At 33.4% G+C, this 24,781-nt stretch overlaps 1 protein-coding gene across 4 annotated transcripts; it reads left to right on the top strand.

Annotated features, from left to right (window-relative positions):
- Window positions 1-3,993: 3,993 nt before the first annotated feature.
- LOC127865692 (uncharacterized) lies at window positions 3,994-10,946 on the top strand. 4 transcript variants are annotated; one of them, XM_052405634.1, is made up of 9 exons: window positions 4,022-4,222; window positions 4,604-4,897; window positions 6,263-6,511; window positions 6,627-6,878; window positions 7,048-7,329; window positions 8,724-8,846; window positions 9,504-9,659; window positions 9,758-9,791; window positions 10,250-10,946. In XM_052405634.1, the coding sequence occupies exons 1-9, from the start codon at window positions 4,174-4,176 to the stop codon at window positions 10,329-10,331; spliced, it is 1,521 nt and encodes a 506-aa protein (XP_052261594.1). In that variant the 5' UTR covers window positions 4,022-4,173; the 3' UTR covers window positions 10,332-10,946. The 4 variants fall into 4 exon arrangements, with proteins under 4 accessions (XP_052261597.1, XP_052261594.1, XP_052261598.1 ...); XM_052405636.1 differs by lacking the exon at window positions 4,022-4,222 and adding an exon at window positions 4,292-4,428; XM_052405637.1 differs by lacking the exon at window positions 4,604-4,897 and having other exon boundaries at window positions 3,994-4,222.
- Window positions 10,947-24,781: the final 13,835 nt, after the last annotated feature.

Here is a 24,781-nt window from a genome sequence, read left to right on the forward strand (position 1 = left end):
AGAAAAAATACAGAATATGCAGGATGAAGTTAATGACTGGTGTAAACATTGGCGCTTAAAAATTAACCCAACAAAACCCAGCATCGTGTACTTCGGAAAACAAAGCCAAATTTAAACCGAATACATCTTTGAAGTAGGAGACGATATCATTATTGTTACACCGTGTAATAAATACTTGGGTTGTGAATTAACCGATACGCTTGACTTCACAGCAAAAGCAAACAGAAAACCGCAAACATATTGGCGAAATCGGCTGGTCGCGCACTTGGTGGCTTGTTAAACACTGAAAAGGCAATACATTTACTTACATTTAACGTTTTCACAAAACTTTACGCCACCACTGTAATCCAGGTGAAAGACCACAGCTCTGGGGCCTGGGGTTATAAAATCTACGCAAAACGTGATATGATACAAAACAGAGCCATCCGGTCGTTTCTAGGCATCTATAAGCATGTGGCGAACGTTGCTATCTATGGCGATACTGGATGGCAAGCGGCAACAATTCGACGGCCCCTCAACATGCTCCGCCCATGGGACCGTCTCGTCAAAATGCCTGACAATAGAAGTACGAAGAAAGTATTTTTATGGGATGACGCACACAGCTACGGATGGTGTTCTGTCGTAAAACGTGTTTTGCGCAATTAAATGTAATCGATCTGTATGCATGTACGTCTGAATCCGTGGAAATCCTGTCGCTGAACAATGTTTTGTAAGGAGACATTCACACGCATGGATGATAACCAATGGCAAAAATAGTTCGTATCCCAAACCAAGCTCATGACCCACCGGCAAATTATATACGAACTTGGTTGTGACAATTATGTATCTATGCAAGTACCACAGCACTTAAGATATTATACTGCTCAAATAAGAACAAACACTTTGCCGCTGCGGATTGAATCTGTCGGTTTAGAAACTTTAAGATCGAAGAAAGACAGTGCTTACAGTATAAAGTACCCAATTCGATTGACACGTAATACCATTCCTTATTTTAATGTCCATTATAGCTTTGTTCAAGATAATCTTTTTTATATTTGTGTTTAAACAATAAATGATGTTTTCCCAGGCTCTTTTTGCGTCGCGCTGCGCTACGCCAACTTTCTGAAGTGCCACTTTGCCCTTTTCAAAGGCAAAGGCCGCCACGCGCCCTTATTGATAACATCTTAATTGCCTCTTCACCGAATGTATAAGAATAATAGTTGCAGAGTATGGCCCCAACGCAGTAAAGATGCGCGAGGTTGTGAATTAGTCATGAATGAATAGCCAGTGTCAATATCGATATCAGCCGATAATTTAAGTGGCTTCGTTATACCAAGTACACTAATAAGTCCGTAATGTGTACTCCTCCACGATATAATCTTGGACAGGTACTTAGGAGACTTATGATGAAATCCGAGTGTAATCCGAGTGGACATTGTGTATTGCATGCATAATACTGCTATAGCACATGTATTTCTACACGTAATTCAATTTCAAATAAATAAATAAAATTAATGTGAATGTCGGAATAAGTCGCACATATACGATTTTACATCATTTTAACAAGATGGTGGAAAATAAAGAAAAGAAATTGTGACTCTCGGCAAAGAAGACTGATAACACTCTAATTAACGAGGGACACCATACAAATATAAAGAAATGATGAAATGCATGTGATAATTAACGATGCATCAAACTGTTTATATATAAATTACATATATTTATTAGAAATCTACATAGTGGATGTATGTAACGGAAACGAGTGTTTGCAAATTGGCGGTCAGTTTACTCGCAAAGTTAAAGCATGTGGTAGATTATCGTTAGAAAATGGTATCAGACAAACGTTGATTTTATTTATATGTTAGCGGATCTATGTACAATCAGATTCATATGCATATATTTCTTTATTATGTTTGTCATGCTGTATAGTTTGCTGAAGCATAATAGGCATTAACTGGAAAACATTCCAATGTAAATATATATTAGTATTAATTTAGGTAAGTTAAACACATCGGGTATATTTAGATTGTTTGTTTATATCGTTATAGTTGCGACTGATGCCATTAAATGCTCCTCCCAAAAATAAGGTTTTCCTTGAACGTTTTGCCCTGCTTTGCCTTAACTGCGCGTTAAATGCCCTGTTTACATGAACTGCGCCATTCCCCGTGTCCTTCCTGTAGAAAAACATATAGCGAGAGGCTAGCATGTATGCTGACTAATAAGATACTTATTCATAAATCTGAATTGTTTATTCGAGAGTGCTATATAAAACACTTGGAGGCATCATATGTTCCGACAAACATTAAAGGGACATTTTCACGTTTTGTAAATTGAAACAAATTCAAAAAAATGTATCAGAATTGCACATTTTCGCTTTAGTAATGATTTTTTTCGAGGAAACAGAAAAACTGAACATTACAATTGAACGATGCTATAAAATATCCAGTATATGCATCTTTAGACGATTAAAAAAATCTGAAAATTATAAAGCGTTAAAAACGCGAAACGATTGTATAAATTGGAGAGTTATTAGTATCCTTATATTTTGCAACATTATGCGGATTGCTTTATTATAAAATACAAACTTAAAATAAGAGCACGGATTGCCAAGTAGAATCAGTGCTAGACTTTTATTCGAAGGGTAAATGGTTCGAGCCCTGTTGATGATGACATTTTTTCTTTCTTGTATTGTTCTTTATCGGAGCTATTTTGTTCAAATGTCTACATTTATCTATTTAAAACATTAGATGACAATTGCAATACATTACACAGTATTATGATGAAAGTTTCCTTTAAAACATATCAATGTGTGCATCATAATACCAATTTAAATAGTATTACTAATTTTACACGCACTAGAAATGCTATGATTGTAAGTCCACAATTGCGCACAACTAAATGTTGTGTTGGCGGATTTTTAGAGTTGCGAAATAAGCCACTGCACAAGGAATGAATATATGAAAACGTTAACTCTAATGCGGCTATTAAAAATATACATAAAAGTTGATCAATTACAAACTAAACAACTACCTAATAAGACTTCATACCGAAATATCAATGAAATCAAAGTTATATAGGATTACATATACGTTTTCTGCGTACATTCGGAAAGTTATGTTTGTATAGAAAACATGTGGATTGTTCCGACACCCCTACATTTCATGTGCAAATTTGTTCACGGACAGAAATTCCGAACTGTAACATGTGCGAATACACGCATTGATATCGGCTTAGCGCTACCGTTATCAAATGGCATTAACGAGGAAAACATTTGATTATGCCACCATTGACAGTTAACTATTACATTGTATTTTATTGATTTCGTTTAAATTAATGTTTTTGTTTAAGATTAAGATAAAAACATGTTGACATTTAAACCCTGTATACCCACATAAACAATGTTTGATATAAAACACCATGTACTGTTAAACGGATAGACAATTTCCTTTACATTATTTTAATAATATTGATTTGTATTATTTCAGACTCTCGTGTTATTTCTTTTGTGAACTATCTTGATGTCTAGTCTATTATGTGTCATGTTTGATATTGAAACCAACATTGCTGATACCATGTATCTTAAAAGTATGTTCCTATATCTCGCCCATATCGATTCGTACACAAACAAAATAAATAGCTTAAGTGGACATTGTATGTTTGTTTGGGCTATTTGTCATTTGTCTTTAATAAAATAGCAGCGTTGGTTTATAAGAATTTCTCTCTTGATAATGATTCTGAGTTTATTTATTCCCACTTAATCTTTATCCGAAAAGCGGCGTGTGCATTTGTATCATTATTAAAGCAAAGAATTATCATTGAAATTAGTTTTGTTTTCAATGGCTATAAACTTTAACCTACTTTTGTGTTGATTATTCCGTGTAAATGTATGTTTCAGCATTGGTATTAAAAATTATTTAAGTCACAATTGACTTACTTGTGCATCTTCTATTTCTCTCTAAACGTGAATATAAAAACGTTGACATTCGTCACATTTGTTCAAAACGTGATCGGAAGAAACACTTAAAACTCTTGAAACTTGTCATTTATGTATCTAACATTTACGTAAACGTATATGTAACTATCGTGTTTCAGTTAAGTGCTTGTGAGATAGTATTTAAACAAACAGTTATGTGGAGACCTCTCGTTCAAAAACTCGGTTAGGTTTGTGTTAATTACGCTATCACTCAACTAGGAATGAGTGTTAAACAGGCGTTAGCAGTCATTGCTTTTGTCTACATATTTGGCAAGTATAACTTATTTGTTCGTGCTAAATGCATAGGCTTTGTGATTATTTAATTTAAAGCATTAGTGTAAATGTAGATCGGCAACATAAGGCTAAGCTCTGCTTACATAGACTTTTGATCCGATGGTAATTGATGTTGATTTATAGATTGGTATTCCGGTCGAAATTCCGTTCGTACGATGACGACATTTTATTATGACATAAAGGTGTGTACTGTGATAATAATCTAAAACAGAAAATATTATGTTAAACGGGTTTAATAATAAGTGAGTTGCTTTGTTCAATATTTGGATAATTCATTGCAATTTACACCTTAATGTATATAATATGCTTAGATATAGAACATAATATCGTTTTAATTAACATTAAGTCATTTTACAGGTAAATTGATGACACTAGCTATCGGTGCTCGACGCAATGTTGAAATAATTTGTAATACGCACAGTGACGTAGTGTTTTTTAATGATGCAAATATTAATAAAAAGGTTGAAGTGCAGCGAAATAACAACTGTAAAGCACACGGCTTGAGTAATATGCCGAATTTACAGTGTGGGTGTAACGTGGACTTTCTCGCAGCTTGCAATTTATCAATTGTGAAAGAGGAATATGGCTGTTACAAGTGGAATTGCGGCAGTGTGAGCAATTATAGCCATAGTGTTGACGTGTGTTTATCAGGTATTATTTAGAAAATGATACCTCGCTTTAATGATTGATATGTTTCAAAAGTGGCGTGTTTAAAAATGTTTCACATATATTGTTTAAGAGCCTCTTTGCCTATTGCGCCCAAACATAAATACTACTTGGCTATTTGATGACGATAACCTTATCAATTACCTTTATATCCTATATCTCTCAAAAGTTTGAATAAAAGACAAGTTGAACTAAATATCTAGTTTTGTATTAGATGGTCATTCCACATAAAGTATGTTGTTTTGGTATGCATTCAACAATTAGTAGTTAAATTGTTATACTAATTCAATGTACTTTAGTTGATTGCTGTTTTAATGAGGTTTGATGTTATTGGGTTTAACTTAAATGTTGTTTGTTTGCCTAAACCTTTTTATAACCTCTATGTTATATTGAACGTTTCAATGTAGTAAAGCCATTATCAATGTTTTATGAAGGGGGTCTCAAGATAAATGTCGGGTAAACTAAGGCATGTATTTTTTAAAAAATATGAAAATAGAAATATTCTTAAATTGGAACTCAACGGTGACAATATTGAGATATTACATGTTTTCACATACTTAAGTGTTAATTGTTTCATCAATGGCCCACATGCAGGTGCAGTTGACGAACTGAGTAAGAAGGCTCTCAAAACATAGTATCGTCTTATTTGTTTCAAAATAAAACATAAGCCTGTCATTAATACATTGAATTATTTCGAAAGAAAATTGTTCTCAAATGTCTCCGCAGACTATCGACATTTATATATTTTGCAATGTTAAAACGAAAAGATATTATGGATTCTTCCGTTGCTTCCAAGTTATATTAATTTCCTTAATATTATTTATAATTGTTTTGTGTCAATATGTTCTTATTTCTTTTTCTTGTTTTGTTTATTTTTATCAACTATCGACATTATTTTTATTATTCGATTTATTTTCCCATACTTGTAAAATAATATTCATCAACATTACATACACTAATTCTTTGTACAACCGAACTTCATCGTACTGTGTATATATATGTATAATAATATGATTTATTTGGCGAAAAGCATGTATTGCTGATTATGCGAATACTTAGACAATAATTAATCATTTTCATATTATTGTCTGTATGTAATATATGCATGTATGTTGTCACTTCTATCGGTTATCTTAACATTTGCACGATAAATTTTCTGCATACTGCGCAATATGTAAACTTAACACTTTTTGCCATGTAATCGGGGGCGTTGAGGGGAAAATGTGAAAGTCAGCTGAAGATGAATCTAGTAATCTATAAATTCATTTATTCAACAAAATGCTTTATTTGACGAATTGGAAACTTAAAGTAATGAAAACATGTAGTTTACTTTTTGTTTCTACCTTGCAGTCGAACAAACTTCCCACACGATGGTTTCAACCGTTAAGTGTGCCAATGTCCAAAGAACCCCGAAAGTCGAATTTTGGACAGTAGATGAAAGAATTTTAAGCAGCAATTATGACGAAATACGGATGATTAAACTGGATCAATTAAATATAAGTATAATTACCGCCTTGTTCAAACAAGAAGAAAACCGATCAATTGTTGTGTGCAAATTGGAAGAAAATTATAATACAGAGTGGAGCATTACACTGATATGTAAGCATACGCGTTCGGAGTTGTTTTCGTTTCATTTGCAACTGAATTGATTAATAAAGACACACTGAATGAATACAATTTAGCTGATATTTGATAATGTGTGACTTGTTTTCAGTACCTTGGACACATTGTGTCGAAGAACAGTTATACAAGTCTCCATCATCTTCAACAAATCACACGTGTCAAACAACCAAAGGTAATCCAGTGATCACCCGACAATTAGAAGAGTATACCGATCCTAAATGCCCTTCAGTTAGAATACACTCCAATGTGAACGTTACGCTTTGCGATGCTGTCAATACAGATGATATGGGGGCAAGAACATTTGTAAAAGATAAGATCGGGTCATTTAAGTTAGAGGTTATCAGTGAGTATGTTTGCTTGTTCTGATTAATTAGAGTCTTAATAACATTTGTCTACCAACCTGATTGTTAAATGAACGTTTATGTATAAGTGTACGTGAAAAGTACGCCGGTCGGACCAGTTTTCAAAACCAAAAAATGTATGGTTGGAGAATCGATATATTATATTTACAGATCCAGCGATTGTGCGAGAATTTTATATAGATGAATTCAGAGACCGAGTAAATATTTCACTGAATGGAGGAAGAAAAGTTACGTTAATATGTGAAGGGGACGGCAATCCTCCTCCTACAGTGACACTTGTGTCAAAATCGTCCATTTTTAACACCAGCGCTTCCCCTTTGCGATACACAATAGAGTATCCCTCACGTCAGGATACCGGCGAGTATCTATGTATTGCTTCAAATGGACTTGGTAACAATAGTAAATCAATCCATGTGGAAATCATAATAAAAGGTAAATATGTTTTACTATGTAAGCCTATTTGTGATAATAGGACCAATTAACAAGCAATAATGATATTACAAGCAATACACATATTCACAATTCATAAATAAAATGCATCAACCAAAATTCGCAAGTAAAATACATTGGTAAGAAGCAACAATCGATAGTTATATGTAAATTAATCGTTGTGAAAATGCCTCCCACAGAGGGATACATTTGGTAATCGCGTAGTCCATCCGTCTGTCTGTGTGTCCGTCGATCCGTCAGTCTGACCCCGCTTGTGTCAAGCATATATCGGATAGTATTGCACGGATTCATATGAAAATTCAGATAAGGATATTAAGCAAGGAAAGTTTAGAGTTAAAATACCATAGCCCTCTCTTCGGGATTGACAAATGTATTGATTTTAGTCATTTTACTTGAACGAAGAATAACTTACTTAGTGTTGAATATGTTTCTTTGAAAAATTGATTCAGTTATAGAATACATTTAGTGCAAGTGCAGAGTATAAACACCACAATTCTCATAAGTATTGTTGGAGTAATTGTTATTTATGTAATGTGTCAAAGTCATTTTCTTCTTGTAATGCGGATACTTACTTTGCGAAATATATCAAAGGAGTTATACATAGTATCATGACCATCCATTTGTCTTTATCGTTTACCGACCAATTGCCGACCAAAAGTCAATATTTTGTGCGGAATATTACTCCCCTCCTATAGAAGGTATTTGTGCAAATATTTTTCCTAGCCAACGGCATTGAGAGTGAAGAATAACTATTTGTAGTATTATTTGAGTTATTGCCTATAGCCTGAGGGTATAGTATGTTTCTCACGTGGGGCATTACTCTGCAAGTATTTAATGTAATCAAACATTTGTCATATAATTATAAAAGGCTTATAGAAAATTTCAAACTAAACGGACCGCAACTCTCGAACTACGTATTTACAGAGTTTCTGCTCTTTTTTTAAATGTCTGGAACATACATTCACACGTTTTTAAGAGACTGAAAAATGTGTTGCTTTTCCCGTTATGGAATATTACACAATAAGTATTAAAGGGAATTATAAAAAGCTTAGATAATGATAATACAGTTCAGAGTACAAATATCATAACACTTTATTCAATACTTTAGAGTTTGTTTTTATATTCTTAAATCGATATTACAAAATGTGCCTTTTCTCATACTCGGAAGCTTAAGACTCAACTTTTGTGTCAAAACTATACTTGTTTGCATCTAACACTAACAGCAACAGTAATTATTGTTGTGTCTTCATTTTTATCTGCGCACTATAATTGGTTCTTCGTTGTGAGGACAATAATGATGCAAATTACTCTATACCATCAACATTATATATGAAGGTTTCATAATATTGAATGTTTTTTGTGTTACATGTTACCAGGTGAAGAAGGGTCATCTTTTATAACCATTCCTATCTGTGTTGGAAGCGCCATCTTGATAATGATTGTTGCAATGTGTCTGTTACGACGTCGCTGTGAATTGCTAAAGAATCGGCGTATAAAAGGTATTGTTTGTTTTGTTTAGCGTCAATTCTGCATCAGTGCACTATTTAATAATTTTAACGAATATCCAAGTCCAGTATTGACACTTATATAACCAAATCGAAATTAGTAACGAGTTAGACACAAATTGTTTAATAAACGTTGAAGGGCATTCTATTTTTAAAAGTTAGTTTCAAACATCAATCCTTGGCATTTATTTTTCTATGACAAGAGTATAAAGAACAATTGCGTGTATTTATGTATTTTTGTCCCTTACCCACTACATTTGTTTTGTGGCTCGCCAGCTGTTAACTGATGACATTTCATAAAAAGGAGCATATTCGGTTCTTCTCTGCCAATGTGGGTGCAGTTAACTTTGTGTATAGTTTAATATAGTAACTGGTTTACATAAATATGTTGATCAGTTTTAAAAATTTGTTTAAAAGTTGTGTATTGTGTTTGTATATATTTACATTTATGCCAAGTATATCTTTATAGAGGGTGTATTGTTAAGGAACCTATATTTAGTTTCACAAGCAATAACTATTTAAGAGCAAAGCACTTTCAAGAACGAATTCCCTAGAAGCTTTGCTACTGCTTGTTTTTCTGTGGGTACGTTTTAAAATACAAATCGTTTAAAACAACGCTTTTATGTTTTCTGTGTGTTAAATATCATGCAGAAAGGCATACAGTTTCACTGGAAATGGTAACACAAGCCCACATAGAACCAAATGGTGTTAATGAGCTGACAATACTAGAAAACCCGTCCACCAACAGCGTCCATATTTACGAAACCATTCCGCCGTCTCCTATTGCCGACGTGTCATTTGATGCAGGTATGTAGGTCATTTAATATAAATAATATATTTAACCGAAAACGAATGTGTTTAAAAGTATGTTTGAATGTGTAAATATTTGTGCTTTTATTTTGTAGTTTCAGACGGTGTGGACACTATCGTTATAGAAACGTAAGTTATGGTCATTATACCATTTGTTATACCATATATTTTGCCTGTTTGATACTTAGTTTAATAACGTATAAGGTTGATATTTTCAGATGCCTTGGTGATATTTATTAGATTTATTTTCACTTAAAAAAGACATATGTATTCAACGTAATATACAACAAACCATGCATCCCGACATGCTTTTCTGCTAATGGATCAACGTTTTTGCGATAACATTAAGTAATTAAGTGCATAACGTATGCTCATACGAAATCTCTCTCACTAACTGACTGACGAATCACTGATTACATCTCCCACTTAAATAATTTCTAACTCACACATACCCGCACACTTTAACGCACTCACACACTAACAGCCGCAATCACTCACTGAATTACTCGTTCGTTTACTCACAATATTGTCTCTTTAAATTAGTAAGCAAACGAATATGTTAATCACCATGTTCATAATTTTTGTAGAATGGAACCGACACAGCCTTGCCGTTATGAAAGTCTTGGTCAACGGGACGTTTCGCTGTACAATATTATAGAGTTTCTTTAATTCAATACGAAACTCATTATATTGTTTGTATGTAATTGCAAATTAACGGAAAAGCTGTCGCACATCAAAGAGGTACTTAAATGCATAGCCTAGAGGTATTTTGGCCTTCCGAAGAGCTGTTTTTTTTTCAAATTTGTTAGTATTGTACTATATTGTAGTATAGTTGTTGATCTGTCTCAAATACTGCTGTAATAGTGATATGAAATATTTAGCAAAGGATAGAAATTGTATTTTTAAGTTTGAAACCCGTGACCTATTAAACGGCTAGGCAAGCGGACTACCGTTGTGTATCTTAAATATCCGTAACGTCCCTTAAAGCGACACTAGCAACATTGAGACACGGCACTTCTCTGCAACCGGTATGCGTCTCAATACAACAATTTGTGTGTGTGTTTCATTCATGTACAGATAACAAAACTCGTTGTTTAAAAAATAATTTATGTTCGATGTAATTGTATCATTTAGAGGTAAAATAAATGTTAATTTACCACCCGATGGATTCGCTGTGTCGTAAAGCACTAGTTGATTGTGTGACTGTGTACGCTTCGTTGATTACCAATTATTGAGCCTTAACAATATAATGTTTGCATTTTATTAAACGACTTGTATGTATAAAACTTCGTAAATCTTGTATTAAACACTAAAACGTATTGTTTTTGATTCTCTATGCATGTCACATGACGATAAGGAAATAAAATTTACCACACAGTGGATGAAATGTCAACGACCTTACGGGTTCAGACCTTGTGGGTCACAAGAACATCAACTTTATTGACAATCGCTTTTGTCTTTATGTATTGAGCACACACGATCCACTTTTATGAAGTTTCGCATCTGAATGGTGTCCATTATGAAATATTAAATCAAAGAAACATGAGTTCTTATTGAACCACAAACAGTATTGGAGATCAAATAGAAATAGGGAAACAATATAGTGATTGATCATTGACCAAAGCTATCATGTCAATATATAGAAAAAAAGAACTATATCATTATCATTAGGAGAGATACTCTTGTCCGCTTATCTTGTATTTGAGGCAAATGTCATATTGTCTATACAAAGAAATAACAAAACCTTGACATTTACCATACAACCATAATTAAAGCTTGGGTTATATGGGAGGAGTGAATTAAGAATATCAGGCAAAGAAAAACTAGATGTCTTGCATTAGCTCTTTTGGAATTATAATATGTATCATTTCACAATTTATTTAAGTGACCCACATAAGTACTTTACAAAAAGGTGCATGCATAAAATACATATGCATACAATGTAAGACGGTGAATTAATTGGCTACGCAGAAGAAGAACATTTAGCACTAACGAAAATTTATACTTAACTTAAATAGAAAAGTGAATAATTGTGACAAATTCAAAACCAAATACATGAAAGTCTTGTACTAGTTTTCATTTTGAAAAACGTACAAAATACCTTTTAAGAAATTTCACTATGTCGTTGGCATTGCACATATTTTCAAAAACTGTAATGCATTGTTTATATACAATTAAGAAAACATAATTCATGCAACAGGATCAAATATTATACATTCAACTACTTGTTAAACTGGACGCGAAATTACGAAACGTGTTTGCTCGAAGTAAAACGTTACATCTTTTATCTTTTTTGATTTCGCCTTTCTCGCCTACTGAGCATGGTTTCCAATATTAGTGTTTTCTTTATTCAGCGTAAAGTTCGTTTTTGAGTATATTTACAAATTGGACCTTTTCAGAATCGAAAGCTTCTTTTTTAATTTCAATATTGACTTGTTAATAAGATACCTTTTAAGCAAGCTTATATTTACCCTTCCCTAAATGCAGCGTAATGCAAATGCGGGTGAAACTGTGTGATTCATAGTTACAGCATTGAGTGTTTGCTACCATTTGTTTGTCTTTAATTATACGCTTAACCAGTGTAACGTGGCTATTTGGGCTTACCACACCAGCAGCAACATGTTTCTTTGGTCGTAACATTTACACAGATGTTCTTTTCCGCACCAAACCTAGACTTTTAGAAAAGCTTATGTTGACATATTAAAAGGTTCTTTAGTTTCGTCTTGACATGGCTTCTTAATCCAATAATGCATAAACTGCTGGAGTTGAATTTTTGTGGTTTAACCCTAGTTTTTTAGAGCTGTTTTGTTGTCAAAATTATATTTCACAATCATGGTATTCAGCGTTAACTATTATGTACCTGTAACAAGTACTAAAAGTGTGACAACGAGACATTCAATAGACAGCCAATGCAATATAGCTGTATCATAATATGAAATAAGTATTTAAGGAAAAATAATGTGCTATTTATTAAATTATAAATTATCTATAAGCAAATTATTGCTTACTTTCATGGTTAAAATATTTAGCTTTATAAGTCTTATTATTGAGTCTCTATTAAGCAATGAGGATATGTCGTCATTCGCCTAGTATTAACTTATTAAATACATGCACGTGTTGTGAGTAAAAAATGTTTATGCAATTTGAACGGACACTAACTATTTTGAATTAAGAATAATATCCTCGGCTTAAAAGGGTACATTATTTTTTCAAAATCAATGTGTATGTGCCTGTGATCGAATAATAACGGTACTGGGCCATAGTGCTCCGTTGTGCGTCTTAATGAACATAACACATTACTTTTTTCGTTGTACATCTCAAAATGCAATTGACTTTGGCAAAAATCAGAAGTATTCGAATTTTGCTTATCTTCGGATACATTTTGGGACATTAGTGAACATTCCGAAAGGTTTCTCGTTTAAATGAAATAACATCATATCATATTTTATAATACGTATCTGGATTTGATCATAATTTTTTTGTCCAAAAGGCTCCCAGAGGGTTGATGAAGCGAATTGTACGAATTCGTTATGTTTTCAGTTGTCTTAGCGACGATCGGGGACTTCTCCGTGGCTGATTTTAAAGCTTCTGCTTTCATATGTAACCTTCGGAAGATTAAAATTAAATGTATGCCTAAATTTCGATGAAAGATTTTGATTCCATGGCTTTGTTGCTGCAATCCCAAATGAAAGTATTGTCAGCAGATGGACAGCCGATCAAGTGTTGAAATCCCCGATCTTGAAAACGCGCGATTGAAAGCAAAGCCGCATGTTTACATAAATTTAAGTTAATTGAGTTATATTCATACTGCTAGACAGGCGTCATCGACTACAAAATTGTCATATACGAGACTTACAAACTCGCGAGCAGACGTGGTGGAGTTCAGAAGAGGTGTAAGCTCCTATCTGAAGAAAACATAAATCAAATACAATCGTATCTCAGTAAAATCATATAACTATTATGTTTCTAAATACGCTAACAATAGACTGCTATATACATAATCTCGAATTCCTCTACTCTTCGTCTTTGTGGGAGATCAGCTATCATTCATCATCATGCATTACAATGTCGTGGGGGATAAAACATTACAAAAGTTTAAAACCGACTTCTCTAGTCAATATAGATAGGGTTCAAAACGTTTCGAATAGTTTCGCCATGTTTTATTTTGAACATCCCAACATTATTCTGAATTAAAAATGTCGGCGTCCAGATTTTAGAATTTCCATAATGTTGATGCAGTCGCCTTCAGGCATCAACGATTGAAATGTTCGTGTAAGGGTTAAAATTTGACATTTAATTGTCCTAAATCATCGCGACAAAACAAAAAGCTACTTTGATTTTGTCTAGTTCTGGACGCTCGTGGAAAGAAGTTGTAAAGGCCTTTCTAAATACAATAATGGTTGATATACGTGTACTTAAATAGCATTTCATGTGGTCTAGGACTTTTTTAAATATATTTCTTGAATATTTTGTATGCACTCTTTTTATGAACGATGGATAACAGTTGGTATATTAATCCCAATTAGCCGCAAAAGCGATTCGCGATTCCCTCTATAGACTCTTTGGCGTTGAGACTGAGATATCTGCGGTAGTTATATGAATGATATTTTCTGTGCAAAGTTCATGAGAGGAGCGAGCAGAACAAAAAACACATATACACGGTGCATGATTCACTTGTGCTTATGTGTTGTATATTTATGGCTCAAACATTAATTTTAGAGGGTATGACCGTTGCGCCCATCACCCTCCCCCATCCTCCAGATCCGCTGGTGCCGTGTTATCAACTATATTCTTCTACTGTTCGGAACATAGTGTTTTTGTTTAATATATTAGTACTTTGTTGTTAGACCGGCTTATCTAGGTTTTGACCATGGTAAATAGCCAATGAGATATTTACCCAGCGTACATAAATAAACGGAATTTCCTCAAATGATTAATTGAGCCAAATATATAACGATCCGTCTTGTCCTCAACAAGTGCTACCTGATTAAATGAACAAACGACAAAACCATGTGTGTTTGTTTGTAGGGAAAACTCAACTATAATATTCCGTACAGAGTTGTTCATTCCACTAACGGATCCATGCCATACATATATGACTATATCAAAACACGAACGCAACTAACTTTGTGCTGAAATTGTGTTCACTTGCTCCGCTTTCGAACCCAATATATAATGTATGATATTAAAATATATAAACCAGTACTAGCGCGAGCGGGTCTGGAGGGTAAGGGAGAGAAGCCCGTCTGAGGCCTGCTGTAAGCATAGAATGTTAAGGCTATCCCTTACCCTAATACATACATATGTAGTTTAAACATACTTTCGATAAAATTGATCACAAATTGTACCTAATAACAAAGAAACCAAAGACCTTTACGAATTGAGGCCTTGACAAATTGCCCTCCGCTACGCTCTCGAATGTTTCACGACAGCGCACTTTTCGAAATCTGTTTGCTACGATATAGTATCATTATTCCTCTGATTTTGAAGTAGTCTGCTATCTTCTGAATACGTATTTGCCTGATCGGAAATGCAACAATTCATCGCCGCATTTTTAATAGCTAGTTTAATGTTTTGGGTCCTTTTCAGGATGTACAGAAATATTGACAACCATTCTGAATGTTATTGAATCCGAGGTCAGTTAATCGGCAACGTTGGAAATTGTTCAAGGAATTCTTAATACTTTATCGAATCTGAGCGGATCCTCAGACAGCGAATGACGGAAAGTCCGAAAGTTCAATAACTATGGGTCTAAGTGTATTCCTGAGGTAAAACTGTTCAACTCGGTTGCTTTTTGCTGACCCTTTGTTCGTAATGCAGCAATGAGCATGTTCTCTGATGAATACCATGGTAAGATTCAAAGCAGATAATTTATCGACGATACTTAGTCATTATCAATTGGTACCAGATCGTTCCGAATAGATGCATATGATTGGCCGAGCTTTGTTGATTTCTAAGTCTTATCTACCATCAAAGATTTACTATGAGACAATGAATAGTCAAAGATCGTACATCCGAAACGGCCAAATATTGCAAATTTGCTTCTGGAGTCTAGCAGGTGATAGGTCAAAGATCAAATCCAATTATAATTATAAGGTGAAATATGGACCTCATATTGGAGGTATATATTAAGAACACAATAAACCAGTACCGTTTCAGATATTCTTTTTTCTTATTTTTGTTCCCAGGGTTATATAAGTGTGAAAATAACAGTGTGAAATGTTACCTTTTCATCCGGTGCTTATGTGATTTTGACTTGTGGTTTGTTTATGCCCTGAACACACATGTCATTTCGCGTGATATATTTTAAAAATGGGTTGAACGATAACACCAGCGTCATAGTGTTATGTCTGACAAATGAATTTCGGTTTTGTCATCACCAACATAAAATCGAACACGATAAAATGCTGACAACTGTGATTGAAAATACTCTGTTTACGCCCCAACCAAACCGAAATTCCTTGATCCGCCCTTGATTTCGACACATTAAAATTTCGCAATATTTGGTTCTGCAACATATCGGTATAAAACAAAAAAGACCTACATAGCTGTTTTTCGTATCATATACATACCTAAAAGTATGATTTGTCCTTTGCATTAGTTAATATCCCAATACATATAATCAATCTTTTCATATTTCTATTCTTCAAAGTCTCAGCTTTTGATGTGCGTCGTATTGTGCAACATGTTTAAAACTTTCATGTACTTACAGTTTTACCTTGCAGCTAGGCAATGGGTTATTTGTCCTACAGAATGCATGGTATAACAAATTGTTCATCGGTTCCTATCCCCATTACATATTGCCAGTTTTCAAACGCTGCCATCGATCAAGTAACATTTGATTATTTTATTGTTAATGATCTTTTTTAACGACTTATGTCTCACATTTTGATATAAGGTGCACCTCCTGTTGGTGCATCTGTAGTGTCACTTCGTGTATATTTGGTGCTGAGTTGTGTACACTTTTGAGTTTGTTTCTTTTAATTCTTACTTTATAACACATTTGTGCAGAAAAATAGTTTTACGAGCGCTTTAATAAAGTGTCTCCCGCAGGAATTATTTGTACGTGACGTGAGGTCACGTGAGGGTGAACTGACAATATGAAATTTGAGACAGCGGGATTCAAATCGATCATACACTAATACAAACCAAACTTGTACTTATTAATGCGATATATCTAATCAAACTGTATCTCACTTACTTCGTCTTGACCTTCTCGAATTTTTCCCGGATCTCGTTTATACGACTGTTTAAGAAATGAGCTCCGTTTGCTGCGATGGTCAGGTAGAGTCGATGGATATGCGGCGACTGAATTATCGCACATATAAAAAGAAAGATATTTCCACGTATTGGCACCATTGAAAAAAATACAGGGAAAACGTTGTAGGATTTTTTGTAGGATTTGCCCTCGTTTAAAAGCTCGCTCCCAAACCGACTTGTATAACGTTGACTTAGATTGTATATGTTACGTCCAAATATGTTTAGAATACAATATTTATCGTATTATTGGCAATCAAAACCTATTTCATACGTTGATATTTTTCATTTACCAGTACTCTTACCACGCCTATTATTTTTCAAAAAACACAATGTTTAAAGTGTGAACACTTAATTTACGCAAATAATTTATTCACAAGTTTGCGACCATATTTTATAACGTAGTTTAAGATTTAAGATACAGATAATACAATATTATATTATGTATTAATTTATTTTATTTATGACAAAAAAAAGCCTGCTGGCATACGAGAAGTTGATAACTTTTTGTATATATATGACGAGCAGACTTCAATACAGACTTCGTCGCATTTAAGCGTATTTGAACGCTTAGATATTAAGATCTATTTGTAAATATGTATTGAGATATGTCCTGATACAAAATTTACCAACTGTATTAAACGCATATTTATTTGCATATTGTATTATGGGTAAACTATATCGCAATGCACTTTCCTTGGGATATAAATAAACAAACATGGATGCCGTTTATGAATAAGTAAGACCTTGCCGTATGTATTGGGCATATTAGCGGGAATACGTACACTTTCGGATTATCCGCGATTTCTTCAACAGTGTAACATTTATAACAAATGCACAATATTTCGACGATAAAAGAGAACTAGGTGAGTACTTGATCACTATGAATTATGGATCCAGTAGACATTTGCGGATAAATTTCATTTTTGCCTGTACATGTAACGGCTTTGAGCTTATCAGTAAGGCTACGTTTTAGGATAAAGTAGTCTGCGTCTAAATGAGTAATGCAAATATATTCCTTATCGGTCATGAAACATTGCTTTTAATGTAGGAATAATCGGTTCCTAAATAATTAATTTATAGCAATTAACCATCTACTCATGTATTCGTTCTTGCATGATTGGTATTCTCAATCAAAGAAGGACGGTGGTGACTTTGGTCTTGATAAGCCCAACTGAATACTTCACTTCACAGGAATAATATGATTTCGAAAGAACACGCAAATTGTTTTTGCTTCTTACACTAGGAAATATTAAGTGACAATATAAGCCAGAGATACGTATTATTTTAAAAACATGAAAAAAGCAGCACAGTCGAATTCGCCAGCATGTATATCATGCATGTACGATGTGAATCTAAATTTAGTTTAACGTATCAATTTAATTTCCTGCAACGATATCTATTCATACGACACACGAACACTAACTCAGATCCTAATAAAAAGACGAATGCTTCGGATATTGTAGGAAAATATGTAAGGAAAATCTTCGTCACAATCGGATCGGGGCGCTTAGTTGTCTTTGCTGCAGTTTATGAAATTCGTCTCCAATGTATAATTTTTCTTGCCAATTTTGTGTTATTGTAACATATTTTTATCAATATATTACAATTTAACACATATAAAAATCGTGCATAACCGCTTTAAGGATAGTCGGGTAGGGATCAGTTAATGTTTAAATAACGAAAGTTGGTGAACAATAATTGAAAGCCTGGTGAAAGCATTCGGCATAGCGTCCAGTCTTTTCTAGCAGATGTAAACCGATTAAGACAGGTATTTTTTATCGTTGCGGTGACGATCAAAGCAAACATAATTATACATGGAAGTACTTATAGAATACATGTAATTCTCTTGTCGTTAGATTTGACAATATTAATATTCTACGTTTCACTATTGTGGTTTGTAACCTTGCTACTGCAATATTCCTAACCTCTTGCAAATATCTTCTGGATGAACATAAGTGAAATTATACTGCAATATTAATCTGATATTGTGATTAATCGTTATGTTAATATTTTGTAAAATTAAGCTAAGCTATTAACTGTGTTAAATATATATTCGATTGCCCTATCACGTGTATAAAAATACAGACGGACTAGAATGTAAAATTAACAGAACACATTACAGAAATGATGTATTTGTGTATACAACGTTCAGTTGAAGCTTTCTCTGTTTGTAGCAATATGGCCAAGATAACTAGTAGTTATTTCGGCACACGGATTGGCGTCGGTGCATTTCCTCCATGTGTAAACAGAACGATGTGGTAGTGGGTTCGCTAGAGCGGCAAAGGTTAAGACACGTTTCCTCCTATAAGAATTGTCGCTACGTTTGCATTATTTGATATATTTCGATCATTGAAATATCTTCCCACTGGATCTAAAATGGAAAAATAGCAATTAATCACCTTCAAGATTATTATCCCCAACCATAGGCGGAGGGATATTGTTTTGGCGTTTTCCGTCAATCCTTCCTTCCGTCAGTCCGTCCGGAGCCATATCTTGGAAGTGCTTTGGCGAATTTCATTGAAACTTGGTATGAGTATATATATGGATAAGAGGATGATGCAAGCCAAATGACATTGCAAACCATCTGTTAATAACGGAGTTATGGCCCTTTGTATCTTGAAAAAATGCGTTTTAATATAAGCTTAGATCTTTATCTTCATTAACACATTAGCCGGAGCCATGAAACTCAATCATCTGGGGATGCTTCACATTCAACACTCATAATCATAGGGGCTAAGGTTAAGGTCACACATTGAGGTCAAAGGTCACAAATTTGATTAATTTTTCATTATTTAGTCAGTCCGTTACATGGGATTCTGTAATAACTGTCCACAATTGTTCTCCATTATCTAGCAGAGAGTCAAATATAAGATCCAGGTTGTTAGGGTCATGGTCAAAGTCACACACAAAGGTCAAAATCACACATTTTGATTAAATATGCCTTATTTGGTAAGGATTCTACCATACTAAAGTTTTACACCCATCCATAAACACAATTTATTTGGCAGGGGATATCAATTCAACGAATTTGCTTGTTAGATTTGCATGAATGGAAATAAGAATAACTTAATAATGATTCGGTAAATTGTTTTGTTTAAAGTCTGAGTACTTGATTTATACGATTTAGTTTAAACTCAAACAAACGTCGAGGTTAGTGTTTGTCATTTCCAAATACTAGTATCTTATAATAGATACAAGTCAAGTCATGTCAGGTAAATTTTATATACAAAGTCGGATAAACAAACAAGTAACATAAGCTCTAATGAGCTTTTTAAACCGACTTACAAGTACATATACATTCATACACATAAAAAGCATGACATGTGTTATTAAATGACAGAGCTCAATTTGTATCTGAAATTGGTAAGCTTGGTTAAATCGGCTCTGGGTATCTTATTTTAAGTTAATTAGGCGGGCGACTGGATGAAAGGACAGTGCGGCGAATAAATGCATTAAATATGAACATATACATGGGTGAGTAAACAATACACATTGCAGACGCGGTGGATTCCCATTAACTACAAATTGATAAATTAGTAATGGCGTTTCTAGTTTGTACTGCAATGCTGGTCTGGAGCCAATGCACAGCTGGAGATCTACTGCAGTATCAACATTCCGTTTATTGAATATATTTTCAGTGTAGTTTGGAGATCTTTGTTTAATCAATACATTTCAAAAGCAAAGCTGTCATCACAGCATGTTACCAGTTTAAACACTACTTCTATTCGCTTGTTGATAAATAGTTGTATTCACTTATACGTCATTAAACTACGCGCATGTAACTGGAGGATCAAAACTGCGTACATTTTGTAATAACAGATCAATAACGACGGACATTGCGACCAATTTATACAACATGGTCTTCATGTGTGATGTATAATGTGTGCTTGATAGTATTGGACATATACTTCAAGGTAAGTATTATTTTATTAAGCCAAAAGTACTCCTTATACAATAACATAGGTAAAAGATTAAATACAGTTGCATGCATAAACAGTTTAGTTAAGTACACGACATTCTTGCACACACGTATACAACTTTTCAACTAGTTAAGCACTTATATAGACATTTACTTGCTTTAGTAAAGCTTCGAGTGGCAGTAAAACTCCACAGATATGAGACAATTAACCAGTCGCCACATGTCAATCAAATTTTCCGATCAGCCAATCAGATATCGATTTTTCACACACCCCTCAGCAACGCTTATATCTGACCTCCATTTTGTCCGACAAACAAAGCGTGTCGTACATATGAAATGGACGTAATTTTTAAGAGTTTACACAGATTTTATATCAAATACATGATCATTACTGGCAGATCATTATTCAAATGTTGGTGCTATACATACTTTATAAAAGGTCATTATTTTACCTTTATTTGTTGGACATATGAACGAGTAATGAGAAAAAAAACACAATAAACAGTTGTGTGTTCTATAAAACGTGTTAAACCGTTTTATGCACAATATTATTAAGCAGTTTGGGCAACATAATAATTGCCAGACGTGCTTTTTAATAATATCAGCGTAATTGTCGTAATTAATAAATGACAGTATTTTGCGCGGATCTCAGAATGAATGAACATTAAGGCATTGTTATGTACTGTACACAAGAAAAGACAACTTTTTTATTACTTGAATGATTTCCAATTAAATATTTATTTTCTGTGAATTATAAACAAGGGAATTCATAATAAATTGTAAACTTAAATATTGTTTTAACTAAAGTAAAAACAACAAAAAGGTGATTTCAATGCGGCTTAGACAGCTTTAGCGACTTCAGCAGCTGGGGTTTCACTTCTTTGTATTCAAGTGTAAAATGTACGGCTTATAAAGTTATAATACAACAACAACAACATTTCGAATACAACATATATTGATACGGGGAGAAATGTGGACATTGCAATGAACATGTAAGGCCCATCTTGTTATAAATAAACTCATGCATAATATGTTTAATATATTCCATCCGAATGTTCGTGAACAGCACCGTAATACCAACATTTCATTGTTCGATAGTGAAATGTAACTTGTTCGCATTAAAAATACATGAAATAAAATGCATATCACACTATCTGTTAATGAAGCCACGAAATAAGGCCTATATTAAATTATGGTTACAATCAAAATTTAATTTATATCTAAATAAAAAGATTCGGTGTCTTTTTAAAAATAACACAATAAAACAAAGATCAACACATTTTTAATAAACAAAAAAAAAAATAATGATATAGATGTGTCATTTGCATTTAATAAAAATATTATCAAAAAAATATTTATATATGAATAGCCACCGGATTCACTGTAAGGCTGTTTTATACAAGTTCAAAGTCAATATGAAATACATGCTCATCTTAACAACGGATTGTTATTCAACTCCCTATAATATGTTTATGAAACGTTTCTGATAGTCAGTCTGTAGTTTACTCATTTATTTTGATTACGCCATTTCTCTCTAAAGCATGTATGATTGTATTCAAGTTTAGTTTAGTGTTCGGCCGTAACAATTTATATTGTAGAAAATAGCATGATACATCGTTACAAATATAGTATTTCATTCGCCTAATCCGCGATCTGCTTGTCGGAGTTTTCTTATCACTAGACCACGTGACTATGTGGGCGGAGCGATCGATAATTTGGCGACTGGTCAATACAGTTTAAGTGTACAGCCTCCCTATGCAGGAGTTTGCTCTGCATTTCAATCACAAACAAAATCACTAAACTGCAACTTACATCATTTAGAAACAAAATCACTTGTCGTCAACTGCAAAGGCACCATTGTATAAGTGTATTTATCTTAGCTGTCGCTTCACATATTCCGCACTGTCATCGCACAAGGACTCATAACGCAAGAGCAAACTTGACCTAATGTTTTTGAAGTACCGAGAAAATAAAATAATGTTAACAAAGGATCCAATATCAAAGTATGCAAGTATATTGGCTTATTAACCAAATGAGTTAATATGTTAAAAACTATCTAAATATTTAGTATTAATTACCAAAGAGTGAATGTGATTTAATATATCTTTATATGTAGCAAATAATAAATAATCACAACAATACTTATTTATTTAATAGTGTTAAGTATAACCCATGAAAACGTTGCATCGAAAATCATGCACATATCGTTTGTTATGCCCATAGTTCAGGCTACAAAAATGTTGATGCGTAAATAAAATATATAACACAATTAAACGAGGGGGTATGATACGGAAGTATGACAATCGGTAACATGCTGTTTTTAGTTGCAAAAACAAAACGTTTCTGCTTCACAAGCATTACATATTGTTTGATAAGATTTACTATAATCGAACGTTTTTTTTATGTAAGCCGGTAAAAAATTTACGATGTGGACAATATTGTGTTCATTTTAAATAGAATGTTTTGACAGAAAGACATGCATAGCATTATGTTCTCTTTTTTGAGTGAGCATTCTAAGTGTCCAGCACAGAAACGAACATAATTAGCACTTCAACAAGGGAACGTCTGATATATACGTTTTGTTTTGAAAATAAGTTTTCGGAAGTATGAATACATAAATAACCAGACTAGCACACTTTGCGTCAATTGATTCATAGCAAATGTAACCATTACGAATATATATTTATTATGTGATGATTTCCGTCTTGCTTAGTATTCAGACAAAAATCGTATTAATTTTGTTTGAGATGGTACGCTGTGTTGCTCGAAATAGAGAAATACGTCTCATTTGGTGACGACAGTTAATGCGGAATGAGAATTTCAGACAGATTATGACACATTTTTCTTATGTATTTTGTGACAAACGTACATGTAACAATCACTTTAACGACTATCACATCCAATACACTCTGCATTAAATAACTAGAACTTGAACATCAAAACAAATGATGGGGTTATTTCTAACGAGAAATATAACGACACCTATAACATAAATATGTAGCTCATCATGAATAATTTTAGTGTAACACTGTTGTCTTCGTAGTGCCTTTTTTACAATTAAAAAAGGAGTAACCATTCAAACAATAAACCGATTGTGTAATGGAGTTTGCAATGTTTGTTTTGCTAGTTACAGTACATGATACAATGATAAACATGTAGATACCGTACTTGTAATTATTTTCTTTCAGTGTATATTGATGTTCTTCCTAAATCGTTTTCATCAGATAGATTTACGAGACGTCTGCCCTTTTAACAACATATAGAGGATATTTGTTCATGTCAGTGTAAGATCGTTTGTTATTTCACGAGTGATCATACAAAATATTATATTTCTATGATCACGAGTGAAATAACAAACTATCTTACACAGACATAAACACATTTTCTGTTTCTTGTATGCCCCTTTTTCAAGAAAATAATTAACAGCTGTTTCCCCTTCGCTGAAAAGTTACCCTTTCCCCCGTGGCGTGCCTCAATACAGCTTGATTTATTACGTCATTTCGTCTAAAAAATGACGTCATTTCACAGTAAAACAGTACCAAAAATGTGTTATTTTAACTGGTGAAAATAACAATTTGTTTATTTTCACTGCTGTTATTTCACTGCAGAAATGTCATATTTTATCATTAGGTATAAAAGAAAAAGGAATATTTATAGAGAAAGCTTTTTACTGTAACTCTTTATTATGGTATTTTGTAAATAAGCTATAATAATTAGTTTGTTGTACTCACAGTGTCTCCAGATGATATTTTGTCATATCTTTTTACAACAACATTAGTAAAAGCTTTATATTGCATTTGATCTTCAATTTAAATTATGTTTCATTTCATAAATAAAGTATGTTCGTATAATCTAATTATAGTGGTTAAATTATATACATTGTTCTTATATGATCTAATTACTTATTCAGTTTAATATTAATGTACTGTAACATAATAAG

This window comes from Dreissena polymorpha, chromosome 2, assembly GCF_020536995.1.
Source record: "Dreissena polymorpha isolate Duluth1 chromosome 2, UMN_Dpol_1.0, whole genome shotgun sequence".
Lineage (NCBI taxonomy): Eukaryota > Metazoa > Mollusca > Bivalvia > Myida > Dreissenidae > Dreissena > Dreissena polymorpha.